Below are 18335 nucleotides of genomic sequence, written 5' to 3'. Positions count from 1 at the left end.
TAGCAGCTGGAGTGCCACAGGTTGCCTACCCCTGCTCTATACCATTGCTGCTAATATTTAAATAGCTATTATAAACTGTTGCCACTATTTCCACAGAAAACCTTCTATGGGCTAATGTACAAATTTAACATTTTGCAGAATTGGAAAGATATGCTAACAACACAGACCTGAAATTTATAGCTCGCTAATAATCTGGTCAACATAAAAATAGATGAATACATAGGCCACTGGACCCCATTTATTAAAGAGTTTTATCACCAAAACGAGTGATACATTTCACTGTGTATAATAAATGGGGCTCCAGCCAATCAGCTCCCAACTGTCCTTTTTCTAACAGTTGACAGTTGGGAGCTGATTGGCTGGAGCACCATTTATTATACACAGTGACATTTATCACTCGTTTTGGTGATAAAACTCATTAATAAATGAGGCCCTTAAGAACTTACAGATAGGATAAGGGTTATGGGGCCTATTCATTAAACGTAAAAAATCCCTGGAGATAATTAGCTGTAGAACTCTCATGGAGTTCTAGCTAATTATAGGTGGAATTCATCATTCCACCTCTCCATAAGTATCTATTCCGAAAAGCTGTCATTTTTGCGATGACAGCTTTTCGGGAAATAGATACTTTTCCCTGCCTACACTACCTTATCGCATCTGGAAACAGTGCTGCGCATGCGCTGTTACATCTGTAAAACCAGCGCATGCGCAGCACTGCCTACAGATGTGTTAAGTTTCGTACCCCCCCACCCCCCTCCGCTCACCTTCCCCCCCCCCCCCCCCCCGACTTACCTGTCCGCGCAGCAGCATCCGGCTCCGTCCTGCTGGTCTGTCATGTGGTTTCCCAGCAGACCACATGACAGATTAGAAAAAAAAAAATTCTTTTTTTCTTTTTCTAAACTTTCTTGTGCTCTGCTGGGAAGCACACATGACAGACCAGCCTCCGGAGCCTGAGGACGGAGCAGAGCGCAGGAGGGACTCTTCGGGGGACCTGCACACGCTGATACAGGTAAGTGGATTCTGCTATTCGCCACCTCACAGTGGCGAATAGTAACTGCATCAAATTCCGAAAATTGATAATTTTCGGAATTTGATGAATACCATAATTTCCACATCCCCATACTAATGTACTAATACTAATGTACTAATGTATGGGGATTGTGGAAATTAACGCAGTGCTAAGTGGCTACATGAATACCAAAATAACGTTAAACGTTATTTTAGTGTTGATGAATAGGCCCATCTGCCAAACAGACCTTTGGGGGTACATCTTGCAAAAGCATCCACCTCTGAATCAGGTCTTATATATATTATATTGTAGCATTGCTGTCTGGCAGTGCTGGAGCCATGCGTTTGATTTTAAACTGGTCAGTATGTACGTGTGTGCATACGGTACAAATATTGGACTCTAAATTCCACTGGGGCAGGAACGAATGTGAATCTGATTATCTCTATCCTGTTTTCACCCTTGAATTATATAATGTGAATCTGTGTTTTAACTATGTACTTTTGTTGTGCCATAAAAATAAGAAACCGTAATATAATAATAATAATAATAATAATAATAATAAAACCTTTAGATATAGAGCTCAATCCAATTAGCCGCAAAGGCCAAAACATCGGCAACAGACCAGCATCTTGCACCCATCGCGGCTCACTCCGAACCCGAATTTGCACAATTTTGCTCGGAGCCCTATGGGGCTGCAAGTACTTTTGTGCGAGACTGGGCTGCCATAAAGTGCGGCTGTTGCCGCAATAACTCGTACCCACACGATCATCGCGGCTAATTGGATTGGCTCCATAAACTCACAGCTCTGGAAATAGTGACAAAGGACCTGACTGTGAGCTGTACCCAGCTCTGTACTGTAGACAGCCATATTTGGAATGCGGAAATGTTTCAGAATGCCAAGCAATTATGTGCACATATTTATGTGTAAGCATCCTGCCGCACAGTTTTTCGGCCGCAGCTGCAGTCGCAGCCATCATCATTAGTAATGACACACCTACTGGGTGCGAGAGATCCGTCTGAAAAAGGCTTCCTTTCGGCATACACACGCAACTATTGATGAACGTCTATGACACGCCAACATCTGATATACAGAAAAATTCCTATTTCACATACTGACAGAAGCGATGGAGATGCATCTGACTCGGCGGCAGTTTGCAAAAAGAATCGTGTATGAACAAAGCTGCATGCAACGTAAGTTGAGTACACATCAGACGATGTGTACCCATGGCCGCTACGAGCCGGCTTGAGCCTGGGTGAAGAGGGCCTGGCCTATTTGTGGGAGGCGTGACCACTCCCCCTTCGAGGTGGGGACTAGTTGCGGATGTGCTGTGAGACCCTCAGCCCAGCGCAAATCCAGGTTGATCGCCTCCCCACAGGCAGAGGAGACTGCTGCAGCAGCATTCAGTCTCCCTTTGCAGCCCAGCACACAGCAGCATGTGCTGGGCTGCTCAGCTGACAGGGAGGAGCGGCGTCGGACCTGAACCCCTCCAGCAATGCCAGGCCCTGATAATTACTACCCGCTCACCCCCCCCCTCTCTGCACCCTTGTGTGTACCCAGCGGTGGGGGGAACCCGTCATGCGGCGAGTGCTGGGTCTGATGGGGGAGGGACATGCCATGCTGCATTCTGCAGTAGGGCAGACAGGGGATGTAGCTAAAGACCCGCGGGAGCCAACATACCATGGGTACACACATGATGACGTACCCAACATGTCACTCCGATCTGCGGGATCGGAGGAAATATCGTCTAGTGTGTTCCCAGCTTAAGAATCAGGCCCAAAGTGCCAGTGCAAACATCTGTGTCTCCTGGGGAACGCAGAGCAAGCTTCTCCTAAAGGAGTATAAACCCCCCTGCAGAAAATATAACTAAGGTCAAAGTTCATGGAAGTCACCGGACTAAAGCAAATCTAGTGACGTAATAATGAATAAAGATGAATAGGCTAAACAGAAATACACAAACAATTAAAACAAAAAAAAACAGTAGTGGCAGCTGTCAATATGGTTACTATATTATCATACTGTAGGTCAGAGCTTCATGAGAAAATCAATGGAAGAATGGTGTTGATTAAATCTAATACTGTGTGTCATATAAAGAGCAGATAGTAGCGTTCCTGCCTCTGGGGAAAAGGTCACAGCTTCACTGCGGCCACGTTATTCCTTCATTGCACACGGATAGTGCATTGCAGCCCACAGACACAACATAATGGATAGGGAACGGGGCAGAATTGCAAGTGACTCCCTCAGAGATATTTCTGATTAGTTGCGAAAATAAATGTAAACTGCAAATATACTAGTGCAGCGTTTTGATTTGGCTTTAGTGGATGATGCTGTGACGTAGTAACTGCTTGTAAGAGCACATCAAATACAAAACTGTTCAACTGCTATTTTATGTAAATTCTAGCCTACGACAGGCACCGATTTCTGCATGCAATTTTCTACTAAATATATTTGAAGTCATTGAAAAACACAGTGTGGAATTACGTAATACAAGGGTGAGGAACAGTACCTGGTCCTCTCAGCCTCTAGATTTTTATAAAACTGCTTCTCCAATTTAATCCAACACCTTGAGCTACAGATGTGTCCTGCTACATCTTTGCCGCCGAAGCGGCAAACGTGCGCACGCATTGCGGCACAAGGCTTGCCCCATACACATATGATATAGTACACCAGGCCGCAGCAGTGTTCACACCATGCAATCCTATGGAACAAACAAGACACATTTGCCCATTCAGGAACATGCGACTCGCGGCAAGTCGCAACCTCAGCAGAGATGTAGCATGATTCATCTGTACTTCATCTCTTGACAGTAAACCATCATGTTAGAGTCCTAAAACTAGAGGCGACATTTTGACATTGTGAGCTATCTATCTTTCTATCTATACACCTCACCTTTGCAGAGGAGTGTTTCACATTACAATCTTCATCCATCAGTTGCCAAACCTCTATGCTGTTGTGGGATCCTATTCATTCCATCTAGCAGTCAGTGTGTGTCTTCCTGTGTGTCTCAATGCCCTTTATTACAGTAATATGCAGGGTTCGACAGGTCACTGTGGACCTCATTCAGAGGCGGTCGTTAGTTGCAAGCGGTCGCACTGAATCAGGGCGGCCGCTTGCATCCTGAACGACCGCCTCCTTGTCGATCGTTAAGCTGTGGGTTACCACCCACAGCTTAACTACCGACCAGGTTGATGGTCGCGATGGTGATCACCATCGCGACCACCGGGGCTTACGATCAGACCCTAAGGTTGGGTCTGGGCACTCGTAAGCCCCAGGGAGCTTTCTGCTCTGATGGCGCAGGAAGCTCCCCACTGACATCATTGATGATATCAGTGCGGCCGCCCACAAAACGGTAGGCGTTCGTAAAAAGGAACGCCTCCGTTTTGGAAACCACCCCCCCCCGGCCCGCCTACCAAACGGGGCCAGCTGTCGATCAACATCGACAGCCGCCTCTTTGGTAACGAGCTCCGGAGCGACAGAGTTCTCTGTCGCTCTGGGGCACTGCGTGTGCGCAGGACTAACCATCAAGTCGGTTACGAGCGCATCGGCGCTTGCGACCGAGTCTGAATGGGGTCCTGTCTCCCATAAACATCAGCACACTCATCTCCTGCTATTGTGGATGTGCCGATTATCTCAGTAGCTAAAGATTACTATGGGCCTGATTCAGCAAGGATCGCAAGTGAGAGAACACATGCACTCGGCCGCTGCGTGTATATGCTAATTAAAGCATATGCACGGCAACCGCAGCATAAGATGCAGACGCCTAGCACTACACAATGCCGCCCACTTCCCTTTACTCAAAGCCTGAGTAGTCCAATAGACAGTGGAAACATCGGAACCATAGAGGTTGACCTGATGTCGTGCAGGATTTTGGCCACTTCCTGCGTGCATCGAGTTGTCTGGCTGCGTATGCCGCCGCACTGCCTTAAATATGCACGCCCTATACCGGCGTCCCAACGGACAGGCACGCCTGCGTTCGCCCGACCACCTCCTGTCACCACCCGCAAATGGCACTTCCAGCCAATCAATATTGGAAGGGTCTGCATACACACTGCGTAGTCTGTGCACCCTTACCCGATCGCACTGGCTAGTTCGCGCATGCGCAATGCAAAAACATCCCTCGCTTGCGTTCCTTGCTGAATCAGGCCCTATGTCCCTACTCCCCATCTACTTCAAACCTGATGAGCAGGAGTTTAAGACTGAATAAAATAAGGCGATCATACCAAAGCAACATCTTGTGAATATTAGCTATGTATTGGGGGGAAAGAAATCATCGTTCACGGCAATGAGCAATAAACAGATCACTTCCCAAAGAATATTTGACATACCTCCCCAGTACATTCCTTTATCTGTTCCTGTAGACAGTCAACGTGCTTTTCCAGAGACTTAATGGAGTCAATGCAAGCCCGATATTTCTTCTTACAAAGTTCTAGAGCAGACTTAGATGTCTTGGCATGGGTACAGCTATCTACTATATTTTGTTCTAGTGTTCTGATCTGTTGCTGCAATTGTTCCATGTCCAAATCTTTTATTTTAATGGTTTCCTCTTGAGACTGAATCTAAAAGTAGAAAAAAAGACCATATATTAAATCACCAATTTGTTTTTCTGATTTCAGTTTCAGGGGAAAGATAGAAGAGCAGCCTCATGCGGCGCGAGACCAGAGGCGCCACCGAGTCTGATGCTTGGCTGCCCTCGGCGACCCCACTTCGCGAGACACCTGGCGCTAGTGAGCTGCCAGAACCCGTGTGACTCGGCTTGTGCAGAGCATCTTTTTCGCCCTAAAATGCACCTGAGTTGAAAACAGATGCGCAAACAGCTTCACGAGCCTGTACGGATTAGTTTGACATTTGACACTTGTATATCTATGTGCGACTGAGTCTCTATACAAAGGACAACGGAACTTGCTGTGGAAAAAAACTGCGGCCACTGCATATTAGTATACAGATTCAGACTCGGTCACACACAGATATACAAGTGTCACATATTGGGCAAAAAAAGGCACAAACAGAGTCAGACGGAACCAGGCGTGCTGAGAGGGGCTATTGGCGTGACTGCAGCAATAGTGTCCGAGGACACATCTGCATATCCGCCCTAATATCATAGTGGAACAAAGCATATGTTTTTATATAGCCAACACAATAGGAAGAAGGCAATTAAGTATTTAGTTCAGCCTCACATTGATATTTCTTAATATATATATATATATATATATATATATATATATATATATATATATATTTTTTTTTTTTTGGTGAGTTTGAAGATTGACGTGTGCCAAATAGCCACTAGATACATTGAGATATCACTGATTTAAAATGAGATGTACTTCCAGTAGAGTTTTCTGTACTGGGTCGAAATGTTGTCAGCAGGGACTGACATGGAATCAATAAAGCAAATCGCTGGTGTGACATCTTCAAATAACATTAAATGTAATATTATGGGAAGAAATTTGGGACGTGGGGGAGATTTATCAAAGCTTGGAATGATATAAAATAGAGAGAGATAATAAAGGGGTCTATGTACTAAGCGAGAGTGATAAAGTGGAGAAAGAAAAAGTAGAACCAATTAGTTACAGGCTGTGTGTGAAAAATGACAGAAGCTGATTGGTTAGTACAGTACTTTATCTTCATTCACTTTATCTGTCTCCAAGGCTTAGTACATGGACCCCAAAGTACGAACCAATCAGCTCCTAACTGTAATTTTCCAAACACGCAAGGGTTTATTTATCAAGCAGTGAAAAGTGTGGAGAAATGGACCGGTGGAGAAGTTGCCCATAGCAACCAATCAGCTCCTACCTATTATTTTATAGACTGTACTTGATAAATGCAACTTCGAAGCTGATTGGTTGTTATGGGCAACTTCTCCACTGGTCCACTTCTCCAAGCTTTTCACTGCTTGATACATAAACCCCACAGCCTGTAAAGTGATAGTTAGGAGCTGATTTATTGGTACTTTATCTTCAACCGCTTTCTCTCCAAGACTTTTTACATATACCCCAAAGTACCAAATATGAACTCCTAACCATCATTTTTCAAACACTCATTGGTTGGTACTTTATCTCCATCCACTTTATCTCTCTCCAAGGCTTAGTACATATATCCAAAAGTACCAACCAATCAGCTCCTAACTGTCATTTTACAGGCTGTGTTTGAAAAATGACAGTTATGAGCTGATTGGTTGGTACTTTAGCTCTCTCCACGTTTTGATAAATCGCCCGATAGCCCATGAGAAGCCATTTTATTGACACAACTGAGGACCTTTATGGGGAGCATACGAATCACAAGACAAATATTTCATGTCCTTTGTGTATCAAATGCATACACATAGAATAGACTGAAAGGCCTGTTATCCAGGGTGCATTATACCAGGGACAATTCAATGGGGGTGATTCAATTCTCCACAATGTGCCACAGAGTGACTCTGGATTGGAAGACAGTCCGCAGCGATGTATCTTCACTCATTTTCCCTCACACCCCCACAGAGGAGATGTCGGAGATTACATACCATAATAAGCGGTAATATGCACAACTACACATCGCAGAGAAGTGGATATAACATACATAATAAGCGGTAATATGCACAACTACACATCGCAGAGAAGAGGAGATTAAATACATAATAAGCGATAATATGCACAACTACACATCGCAGAGAAGTGGAGATTACATACCATAATAAGCGGTAATATCCACAACTACACATGGCAGAGAAGTGGATATTACATACATAATAAGCGGTAATATCCACAACTACACATCGCAGAGAAGTGGATATTACATACCATAATAAGTGGTAATATGCACAACTACACATCGCAGAGAAGAGGAGATTAAATACATAATAAGCGGTAATATGCACAACTACACATCGCAGAGAAGTGGAGATTACATACCATAATAAGCGGTAATATGCACAACTACACATCGCAGAGAAGTGGAGATTACATACCATAATAAGCGGTAATATGCACAACTACACATCGCAGAGAAGTGGAGATTACATACCATAATAAGCGGTAATATGCACAACTACACATCACATAGAAGTGGAGATTACATACCATAATAAGCGGTAATATGCACAACTACAAATCGCAGAGAAGTGGAGATTACATACCATAATAAGTGGTAATATGCACAACTACACATCGCAGAGAAGTGGAGATTACATACCATAATAAGCGGTAATATGCACAACTACACATCGCAGAGAAGTGGAGATTACATACCATAATAAGCGGTAATATGCACTACTACACATCGCAGAGAAGTGGAGATTACATACCATAATAAGTGGTAATACGCACAACTACACATCGCAGAGAAGAGGAGATTAAATACATAATAAGCGGTAATATGCACAACTACACATCGCAGAGAAGTGGAGATTACATACCATAATAAGCGGTAATATGCACAACTACACATCGCAGAGAAGTGGAGATTACATACCATAATAAGCGGTAATATGCACAACTACACATCGCAGAGAAGTGGAGATTACATACCATAATAAGTGGTAATACGCACAACTACACATCGCAGAGAAGAGGAGATTAAATACATAATAAGCGGTAATATGCACAACTACACATCGCAGAGAAGTGGAGATTACATACCATAATAAGCGGTAATATGCACAACTACAAATCGCAGAGAAGTGGAGATTACATACCATAATAAGTGGTAATATGCACAACTACACATCGCAGAGAAGTGGAGATTACATACCATAATAAGCGGTAATATGCACAACTACAAATCGCAGAGAAGTGGAGATTACATACCATAATAAGTGGTAATATGCACAACTACACATCGCAGAGAAGTGGAGATTACATACCATAATAAGCGGTAATATGCACAACTACACATCACATAGAAGTGGAGATTACATACCATAATAAGCGGTAATATGCACAACTACACATCGCAGAGAAGTGGAGATTACATACCATAATAAGCGGTAATATGCACAACTACAAATCGCAGAGAAGTGGAGATTACATACCATAATAAGTGGTAATATGCACAACTACACATCACATAGAAGTGGAGATTACATACCATAATAAGCGGTAATATGCACAACTACACATCGCAGAGAAGTGGAGATTACATACCATAATAAGCGGTAATATGCACAACTACACATCGCAGAGAAGTGGAGATTACAAACCATAATAAGCGGTAATATGCACAACTACACATCGCAGAGAAGTGGAGATTACATACCATAATAAGCGGTAATATGCACAACTACACATCGCAGAGAAGTGGAGATTACATACCATAATAAGCGGTAATATGCACAACTACAAATCGCAGAGAAGTGGAGATTACATACCATAATAAGTGGTAATATGCACAACTACACATCACATAGAAGTGGAGATTACATACCATAATAAGCGGTAATATGCACAACTACACATCGCAGAGAAGTGGAGATTACATACTATAATAAGCGGTAATATGCACAACTACACATCGCAGAGAAGTGGAGATTACATACCATAATAAGTGGTAATATGCACAACTACACATCGCAGAGAAGTGGAGATTACATACCATAATAAGTGGTAATATGCACAACTACACATCACATAGAAGTGGAGATTACATACATAATAAGCGGTAATATGCACAACTACACATCGCAGAGAAATGAGGGCTCTGTTTATGTAGAAAATAAAGGTCCCCATTTATCACCCATTGTAAACACCAGCGGAATTTTTCGTTTAGTATCACTGATACAAACAAAAAATTTACTGATATTTAGTATTTACCAATACTTCATTGGATGGCGAGAGCGATGCGGTCCACATTTATGGCGAAGGTGTCATGCACATGTGCAGATGGACCGTCGCGAATGCGCATAACACTGGAGCTCCATCGCTGGCAGTGTTAGGCTGCCAGCAGCCCGACGGAGGACCTCACAGAGGAAGAGGAATTCAGAGGACCTCGCCGGAGGGGTAAGTATTGGTGAATATCAGTAAATTTTTCCTTTTTATCACAGTGATACTAAACGAAAAATTCCGCTGGTGTTTAAAAACGTTGATAAATGGGGGACAAAATGACTACCGGTAATTACCACTATATATGCAATATATAGTAGTCTTATGTAGCCATTCAGTAATACATACCTGTCTGGTGACATCTTCTGATAAGCGGCCCCTTTGAGACCCCAGCAAGCAGTGTAAAATTAAAATATCAGGAGTCTGAATGCGCTTTCAATGGTTTGCGATCCCTTGTCTGCCCACATAACAGGGCAGACGCTGCACACAAGGTGCAGAGCACATATCGCCTCTGAAATGCTCAATTGTTTAAGTGAGTAGCAACCATGCTAATTGCTGCCATACCCAGCTGCAGGTCACTATACTGCCCCCATAGGAGAGGTGATAGCATTCAATAATATGGTGCTAAAATTGGAGCAACAGATCTGTGCTCTGTATAGTATTGCTATCATCTTCTTTTACATCTGTCCTTTACCAGATCAATATTTGAGACGGCAAAGGAAACTAGTCTTGCATAGCCTATGTATAATATAAGAGTACTGGTCACATATGTAAGAAGTTCCCTTTAATTGTGGAACTTAAACAAGCATGTTCTTGTACATGTTATATACACATGTAAAAACAAAGACTTACTGGCACATAGTTCCATATAACATTATAAATCCATCTTTCCAGGAACCCACAACAAGCAGATTTTGTTTTCTGTGCACTCTACACTTGAATAGTCAAAGAAGCCAGTTTATAAGTGACTGCTATTGGCTACTGCATTTGCAATGTATTGGTAAATAACATCCACTGAATAAGTCATCTTTATAGAAGTTCATATCATTCCGGCACACAATAGAAATGGTAACACAAAGAAATTTTAGAGTACATTATATAGTATCTATCTATGTACATTAGCTCAAACTCTTTAAATAAGCACAAGATACAATATGCATGCTACACAATTTCATTACCTTGTGTTGTGCCTCTTGGTAAGTGAGATCTGCACTCTCTAAGTTTTGTTCTAGAGCCAATATTTTATCTTTGTACTCTTGTATTTTCAGCAGATCTGCTTGATGTGCCGAAGTTTCAGAGATCAGCTCCTTCTGTATGAGCGAAAGGTTCTGGTTCCAACGTTCCAGGTCAGTGGTATGAGAGTGTTTTGCATGATCCAGGTCCTTCTGAAGCTTCTCTACAATCATCACATAATTCTGTATCTATAAGACATTTTCAATCACATCTTCTTTAATCGTATTTATATAAGGAGCAGTTAAAAAAGTATATTATAACAACATTCAAACAAAAATCCACCTGAAGCGTTGACAGAAATATTAAACTTCATATGAAATGTTCTACTTCTAGTAAATCACTATCACATATGTTATTTTGTCATTTAAATGAAATAATTACCATCACATTAACTGACAAATGACATTTATCTTATGAAGTTGAAGAGCTGAGCAAGTTGCCAGAAAGCATTGGAGGGGAAGATGTGAATTAAGTGGAAGGGAACAGGGTTGAGGGGACATGTTGAAGGGGAGGAGGAAGAGAGAAGTATGAAGACCTCATGTTTAGTAGAGAGAAAGAATGGATCATGGACAGGTGAGTGGGGGAAAAGATTTGTGTGGGGGGATGGATCTGGCAAGAGAAAGTTGAGTGGTAAAGTAAGAAGACAAGAAGAAATTTGTATTAGAGCAAGTATGCACTGGAACTAGATATTCTCCAATGGCACTCTGCTGTATGGGGTTCAGAATTCCATAGATTGTAGGTGTCGCTTTTTGAATGCAGTTGAGGGTGTGGAGGAAAAGTGAGGTAGAAGGAGAGGATGTAGTGGTCAGAGAGTGTGAAGACAGAACTAGAGTACCAGGAAGTGTCCATAATGATGGGTGGGAGATTATGTTCACTGAGGGAGACACAGTTGGAAGTAAGCATGAACAGTTTAGAGAATGAAGTGCCAGTGGAGTTATTTATGGCGATGTTGAAGTTGCGAAGAATAAGAGTCAGTAGGTCAGTAAAAAGGAAGCAAGAAACCCAGACAGTGAAGCTGTCTAGGAATTTGGGACATTGGGACTGGAGGCTAATAGAGGACAGTAATATGGATGTAGAGTGGAGAGAACAGATGTATACTATGGACTTCAAAAATAGGATAAGTAGAGTTGGAAGGTTCTGGGAGGAGGATACGGAGGGTGTAACTTTGTGATAATGAGTTTGTTCCACCACCTTGTCAATGAGTGTGGGAAGAGACACCCAAAGAGGAGAGGGCTGAAAGAGAAGTAGTGTTAGAGGGGAATCTGTATGAAATACCGCCGGCCGCATGGTTCGATTCCCTGCAGCTCCTGGCCGACAAAAGCAGAGTTCCCGGCAGCGGAAGCCCGACAGCGCTGGAAATCCCGATCGTCGATAGGTAAGTACTTACTAACCTAACCCCCTAACCCTCCTTAGGGGTGCCTAACCCTAACCTCCCCCCCCCAAGTGCCTAACCCTAACCCCCCCTTCCCCAATGCCTAAACCTAAGTCCCACGGGGGGGTGCCTAACCCTAAATCCCCCCTGGGGTGCCTAACCCTAACCCTCCCTCCCCCTAGCCTAACCCTAACCCTCCCGGGGGGGTGCCTAACCCTAAGTCCCCCCCGGGTGCCCTAAACTTAACCCTCCACCCCCGTGGCTGTCCGCTTGCAGCGCCCGGCATCCCTTCGATCGGGATGCCGGGCACCTGTCTCCCGGCGTCGGGAAAATGTCAGGCGTCTACATCTAGACGCCCGGCATTTCACCCTCGCCGGGAAATGACAGTCGGGAAGTCGACTGTCGGTATTAAGGCAACCAGCTTCCCGATTGTATACCGTTAGGGGAAAAGAAGCAGGATTTACTAAAAGTATAGTACAGTTTTATATCATGGGGGGCTTTGTGCAGCGTGACCTCACAACGTGCAGCACTCCCCTCCCATACCTGGTCCGTGGTCTGCCATCTTTCTGGTGATATATTCAGAAAGATGGCGCATGCACAAAAAAGAGCAAAGACTCCGGAATAGTGCCAGAATGTTTGTTAGTTCCTGTGAGGAGACATTGTTTGGCATATAACACCAGAACAATGGCACTGCTGGTGAGTATTGGAATCGGTGCCCTGGTGGTTGGTCCTTTGATCATGGTGTGCAGGATGGGACCTCCTGAACCCATGCGCACTGCAGACACTGCACCAAAAATAAGTATCTCACTGATTTATATTGTGTTATACTATAACTGTAAAGTGTTACGATCAGCCCAGGTGTCAGACCAGTACAGAGAAGCCTAGAACTAGGAACACCAAGTATAACAGCATACAGACCAGACATGGAAGTAGTAGTAAAGCCCTCTGAAAAAATACAAGAATCTGAAAGCACACTGCCCTTGATAAGTAGCATATAAAATGGCAAACATAGGAAAGAGACAACCATTAGTTGAATAAAGGTATAACGTAATGGACAGCATTCTGTCCAAGTCAGGAAAGCAGTTATTTTAATTTTTTTTTGTTACAGCTGCAATTTAGGCAGACAGCACAAAAGGCAGCAAACATGGGGCTCATCCCCAGGACAATATGCAAAAGAAAGAAACAAAAAAGTTTTTTTGCTTTAAAAGAGCAACTAAAATGTAATTTGTACAAGTTGAAAAGTGGATTATCTGTGTCTTCTTTTGTCACTCATATCTGCTGTATGGCTGCATTCATTAAAACTTTATTTCCAAAGTTTGGCACCACCACCCAAGTTTAAGTTCAGATTTGGCACTTAGGGGTCTATTCACTAAGCCGTGGGTGGAGATAAAGTACCAACCAATCAGCTCCTAACTGTCACTTTACAGGCTGTGTTTGAAAAATGAGTTAAGAGCTGATAGGTTGGTACTTTCGGCCTGATTCAGACCCGTTCTCTAGGCTATATTCGCACGCAGCCTGCCGATGTTTGCAATCTGCGCATGCGTACGCATCGCAGTGCACGTGTGCGAACTAGTCCATGCGAACGGGAAGCGGTCACTCTCTGCGCATAGACAGCTCGCTAGAATGAGTGACAGGACAAGCCGTTTATGGGTGGTGACGGGTTGGTTGATGGAAACGGGGGAGTGGTGGTGTGAACACAGGCGTACCGGAGCATCTTAACGCCATTTCAGAGGCGTGCATAATTAGGACGCAGCGTCATAGTACACGTAACATGGTTGTTTTACACACTGAAGCACTCGCGGTGCTTGCGGTAGGGTATGGTCAACCACAAGTGCTGCGATCGCATCCGATGGTACTCAATGTTATCGATGGTTGCATACACATCTTGGACATGACGTGCATAAATGGACGTCTTAAAACAGGCTGGTGGGCATCTGCATACACACCGCGATCGCACGCCAAGACATAGTGGGCGTGCTAATGCCTTGCCGTGCAATCACCTGTCTTTGCTGGATTTGCATACGCCGAGTGCATGCGAAAGCATCTAGCGAGCGTGTCTTTATCACTCTCCAAGGCTTAGTACATAGACCCCTTAAACACCACCTAAAAGTTCTGTTCTGAGAAACTGCATGTACAGTAATTGCCTATTTGGTTTTATTTCCTGCCGGACTACTCCTGTCGAACTACATTGATCTATGACATTGACTATTATTTTGCCTAGTGTCAGTAACTACTCTGTTACTGACCAAGGTTAAGTACTGGCCATGTATTTGGACTATGATTTTGCAGCATATCGTGGTATCAGTCCTTCTAATTTCAGAATGAATCCCAAGGAGTATCTGAAACTACTGTACATGGAGGCCTTGGATTATCAGTGTGTCTATTCTGCCCTAAGGGTAAAATAAACGGCTGCTGCAGATGAAGATTATACTAAGTCTAAGATCCCAGGAGATCTGTGTGACATAAATTATGTAAAATGAGAAAAGCATGAATAAGATGTCTCTTCCGTAGCCTAAAAGTACAGAAAAGAACTAAATGGAAATACATTTTAAAATAGTAACATTATGCAAACAATAACTACTAGCATAGGCAGATACTACTATCAAACAAGACCGAGGGTGTTTAATATGGAGTAGGGGAGAAACTGAATGTGCATCTCATTAAAAAGAAAGGAAGGATAAAGATCATGCAGAGAAGTTATGTTGTATAAATTACCCATAGACACAAGAGAGCAGACTATAAAGGCAAGAACGGAAGGACAAGAAAGAAAAAGAGGGACCTTTCTGTGCATCATAGTTACAAAAAAGCACAGAGACATATTGTTTAGTTACTAATTTTTATTCTAAAAAGTGGCTGATTGCATACCACATCCTGCTTATTCTAAGCAGCTCAGCGCTTGTTTCCAGCACATTCAATTTGACTTGTAAAATCACTTTAATTCCCTATGCAGCACCCACATTCAGGAGAGCATTGCCAAGTTTACTTCTTTCAGCAGAACAGTGAAAAGACTCAGGGAAAACAGTTCTTAGCAAATTTAGGCCCTCATTCAGAGCCGTACGCTCTGAGCAGAGTGCACGCTCTGAATGAGGGCCGCCCTCCATGAAAATGGAGCGTCCTCCTGGACGCTCGTATAGCTGTGGGTCACCACCCACAGCCTATACGAGCGTGCATTTTGATGGCCGCGATGGTCTTGACCATCACGACCATCGAAACTGCGAGCCGGAGCCTGCGGTTGAGGTTTTCCACCGCAAGCTCCGGAGTGATTTTGGCTCTATCAGAGCCAAAATCACTCCCACTGACATCACTAGTGATGTCAGTGGGCCGGCTTCTGACGGGAGGCGTTCCCGTAGGAACGCCCCATCAGGGAGGCACGCCCCCGGCACGCCCACCAAAGGGGGCGTGCTGTCAATCAACATCGACAGCACGCCCCCTTTGATCAGACACAACGAGCGAAGGACTTTCCTTCGCTCGTCGCGTCTGGCGCATGCGCACGACGGAGCACCCTCCGTCGTGCGCATGCTCAGTGAAGAACATCGACCCACTTGCGAGCGGACAGCCGCTCGCGAGTGGGTCTGAATCAGGCCCTTATTTCCAATATAGATAGTTGGTGTAATTTTTAATATCTAAAGATGAATCTTTTCAAACAAACAGGTATATAAGACAGGGAGAACACCACTCATGAGCTTGCTATCCAACGGCAATAGGGACTAAAGGAACAATACATTATTAAGGCTCTTTCTAAGGGGTGTAGTACAAAACATCGACATTCAGAATGTTGGAACCAGAATGTCGACATGGTTGTTATGTAAATACACATACTTCCCAACTCTCCAGCATTCAGCGGGACAGTCCCATTTTCCTGGTACTGTACCACCGGGGCGCAGTGTCCCATGGTGGTGGTGGGGCGCACACACACAGCTGCGGGAGCCTCCTCCCCCTTTCCCCACAACTAGACCCCCACCCACCCTAGCGCATGCAATGTCCCACATCAAGGAAGAGTAAAGTTGGGAGGTATGAATATGTAAAATGTCAACATTCACATAATGTTGTACACACACGCAAATACACTAATAAATGGGCCTGACATATGCCGGGTTACGTCAGTGTCTGCCTGCTGCTCTGCCCTGACCCACCCCTCTCTCTATACGCTGCACCACCACCTTCTTCTCCTACCACTCCCCCTCTCTGCCTGCTGCTCTGACCCACCCCTCAAGTTTTAACAATTCCAACCCCTGGTCTGTACCGCCCCATCTATCCCCCCCCTCCCCCTCACTCCGTCTCAGCCCCATACTTACCGTGCTCCAAGCGGTCCTGCTTCTCTACTAGCGAGAGCTGTTGGAAGGGTGGTGCAGTACCGACTGCCCAGTCTCCGGGGTGCAGCTCAACATCTCTGGTGATGCAGGGCTGTCCCCAGAGTGATGTTATCGGGATCCTCCACGAGGCCAAGCTCCCTTTATTTCGGCCATGCCCCCTTTTCGGGCAGACATGCCTGTGGCGAGCGGAGGGTGACACCAGACCCGGTGACGCCACTGAATCAGACTAAGGGGTCTATTTAAGCAGTGTTAGGAGACAGAGTAAAAAGTGATAAGACATGTGCCAGCCAATCAGCTCCCAACTGTCATTTTTCATACACAGCCTGTGAGATGATAGTTAGGAGCTGATTGGCTGGTACCTTATCACTTTTCACTCTGTCTCCTAACCAGGGCCGAAACTAGGATATCTGTCACCCGGTGCAAGGCAGCAATTTTGCGCCCCCTCCCTTCCTGTACCTGGATTTTGTCCTTGCTCCTCCATAAGGCAGTGCACTAGTCAGATGTCCCTGGTATAGTGACTTACATTATTCCACACACCAGAATGCCCATTACACATTATGCCACACACGGTAATGCCTATTACCGAAGTGCCACTTACATATTTGCCCGACACCATTTTATGCCCCACAGTAAGGCTTCTAATTACTTTAAAATTACCTGCTCGTTGTCAGGAGTTCCATGCTCGTTGCCATGGGGATTATGCTCGTTGCCATGGGGTTTATGCTCGTTGCTATGGGGTTTATGCTCGTTGCCAGGGGGTTTCAAGGGAGAAGATGCAGCTTTCAGCATCTTCTTCCGACACTTGCGCTGGCCTAATAGACACTAGTGGTCCAGTAGGACCTCTATTTTCTGTCTCCTCCTTGGCGGTGGCCATTTTTGGATGGCCGTTTTCAGCAGAGTCCATGCGGACGGCTAGTACGCATGGAATCTGCTGAAAATGGCCACCGCCAAGGAGGAGACAGACACTAGAGGTCCAGTAAGGACCTCTAGCATCTGACTCCTCCTAGGCGGCGGCCATTTTTGGATGGCCGTTATCTGAATCTGCAGCCTTTTTTCACCCCCTGCATTCCGGCACCCGGTGCACGTGCACCTCTTGCCCCCCCTAGTTGCGGCCCTATCCTAACACTGCTTAGTAAATAGACCCCTAAGAACTGGGCTCACACTGGGGCTGAGGCAAAGTGAGTAGTACACCAGTTTGCGCAGCATATCATGCATTAATTCGCACTGACTGTGCATACTCAGAAAGCGAGAACACAACACATATTGCACGCATCAAATCCTATGACCATGGAGGTAGAACGGGAATTGGCGTTCTCACATAGGCGAAGTTCTCTAAAAGCATATTTGCACAAATGCAGCCACCAATTATGTCCATATGCCCCTGCCTATGGGACAGATACAAAATCAGCATAGATGGCACAGTGGTTAGAATTACAACACTGAGGTCATGAGTTCAATTCTAGGTCATGACTGATCAGTGTGCAGTATGTGAGCTTTCTCCATGCTTGCTTGGGTTTCCTCTGGGCTCTCCGGTTTCCTCCCACGCTGGAAAATCATTTTGGTAGATTAATTGGCTTCTGACCAACAAATTATCTATAGTGTGCGAGTCCATGTG

At 44.6% G+C, this 18335-nt stretch overlaps 1 protein-coding gene across 5 annotated transcripts in view; it reads right to left on the bottom strand.

Annotated features, from left to right (window-relative positions):
* Positions 1-18335, bottom strand: part of LOC148524991 (uncharacterized) — a 465228-nt gene that overhangs the window by 385653 nt on the left and 61240 nt on the right. For all 5 annotated transcript variants that reach the window (XM_088471429.1, XM_088471430.1, XM_088471433.1 and 2 more), the window contains exons 8-9: positions 10981-11223; positions 5333-5563 (exon numbers count right to left, since the gene is read on the bottom strand). In XM_088471429.1, coding sequence (XP_088327555.1) covers positions 5333-5563; positions 10981-11223 — 474 coding nt within the window. The remainder of the gene's footprint in view (positions 1-5332; positions 5564-10980; positions 11224-18335) is intronic.

Source organism: Taudactylus pleione, unplaced genomic scaffold (genome assembly GCF_031769625.1).
Source record: "Taudactylus pleione unplaced genomic scaffold, aTauple2 ptg000114l, whole genome shotgun sequence".
NCBI lineage: Eukaryota > Metazoa > Chordata > Amphibia > Anura > Myobatrachidae > Taudactylus > Taudactylus pleione.
Note: the sequence above shows the minus strand (reverse complement) of the source record. Positions and strands in the feature narration are given on the sequence as shown.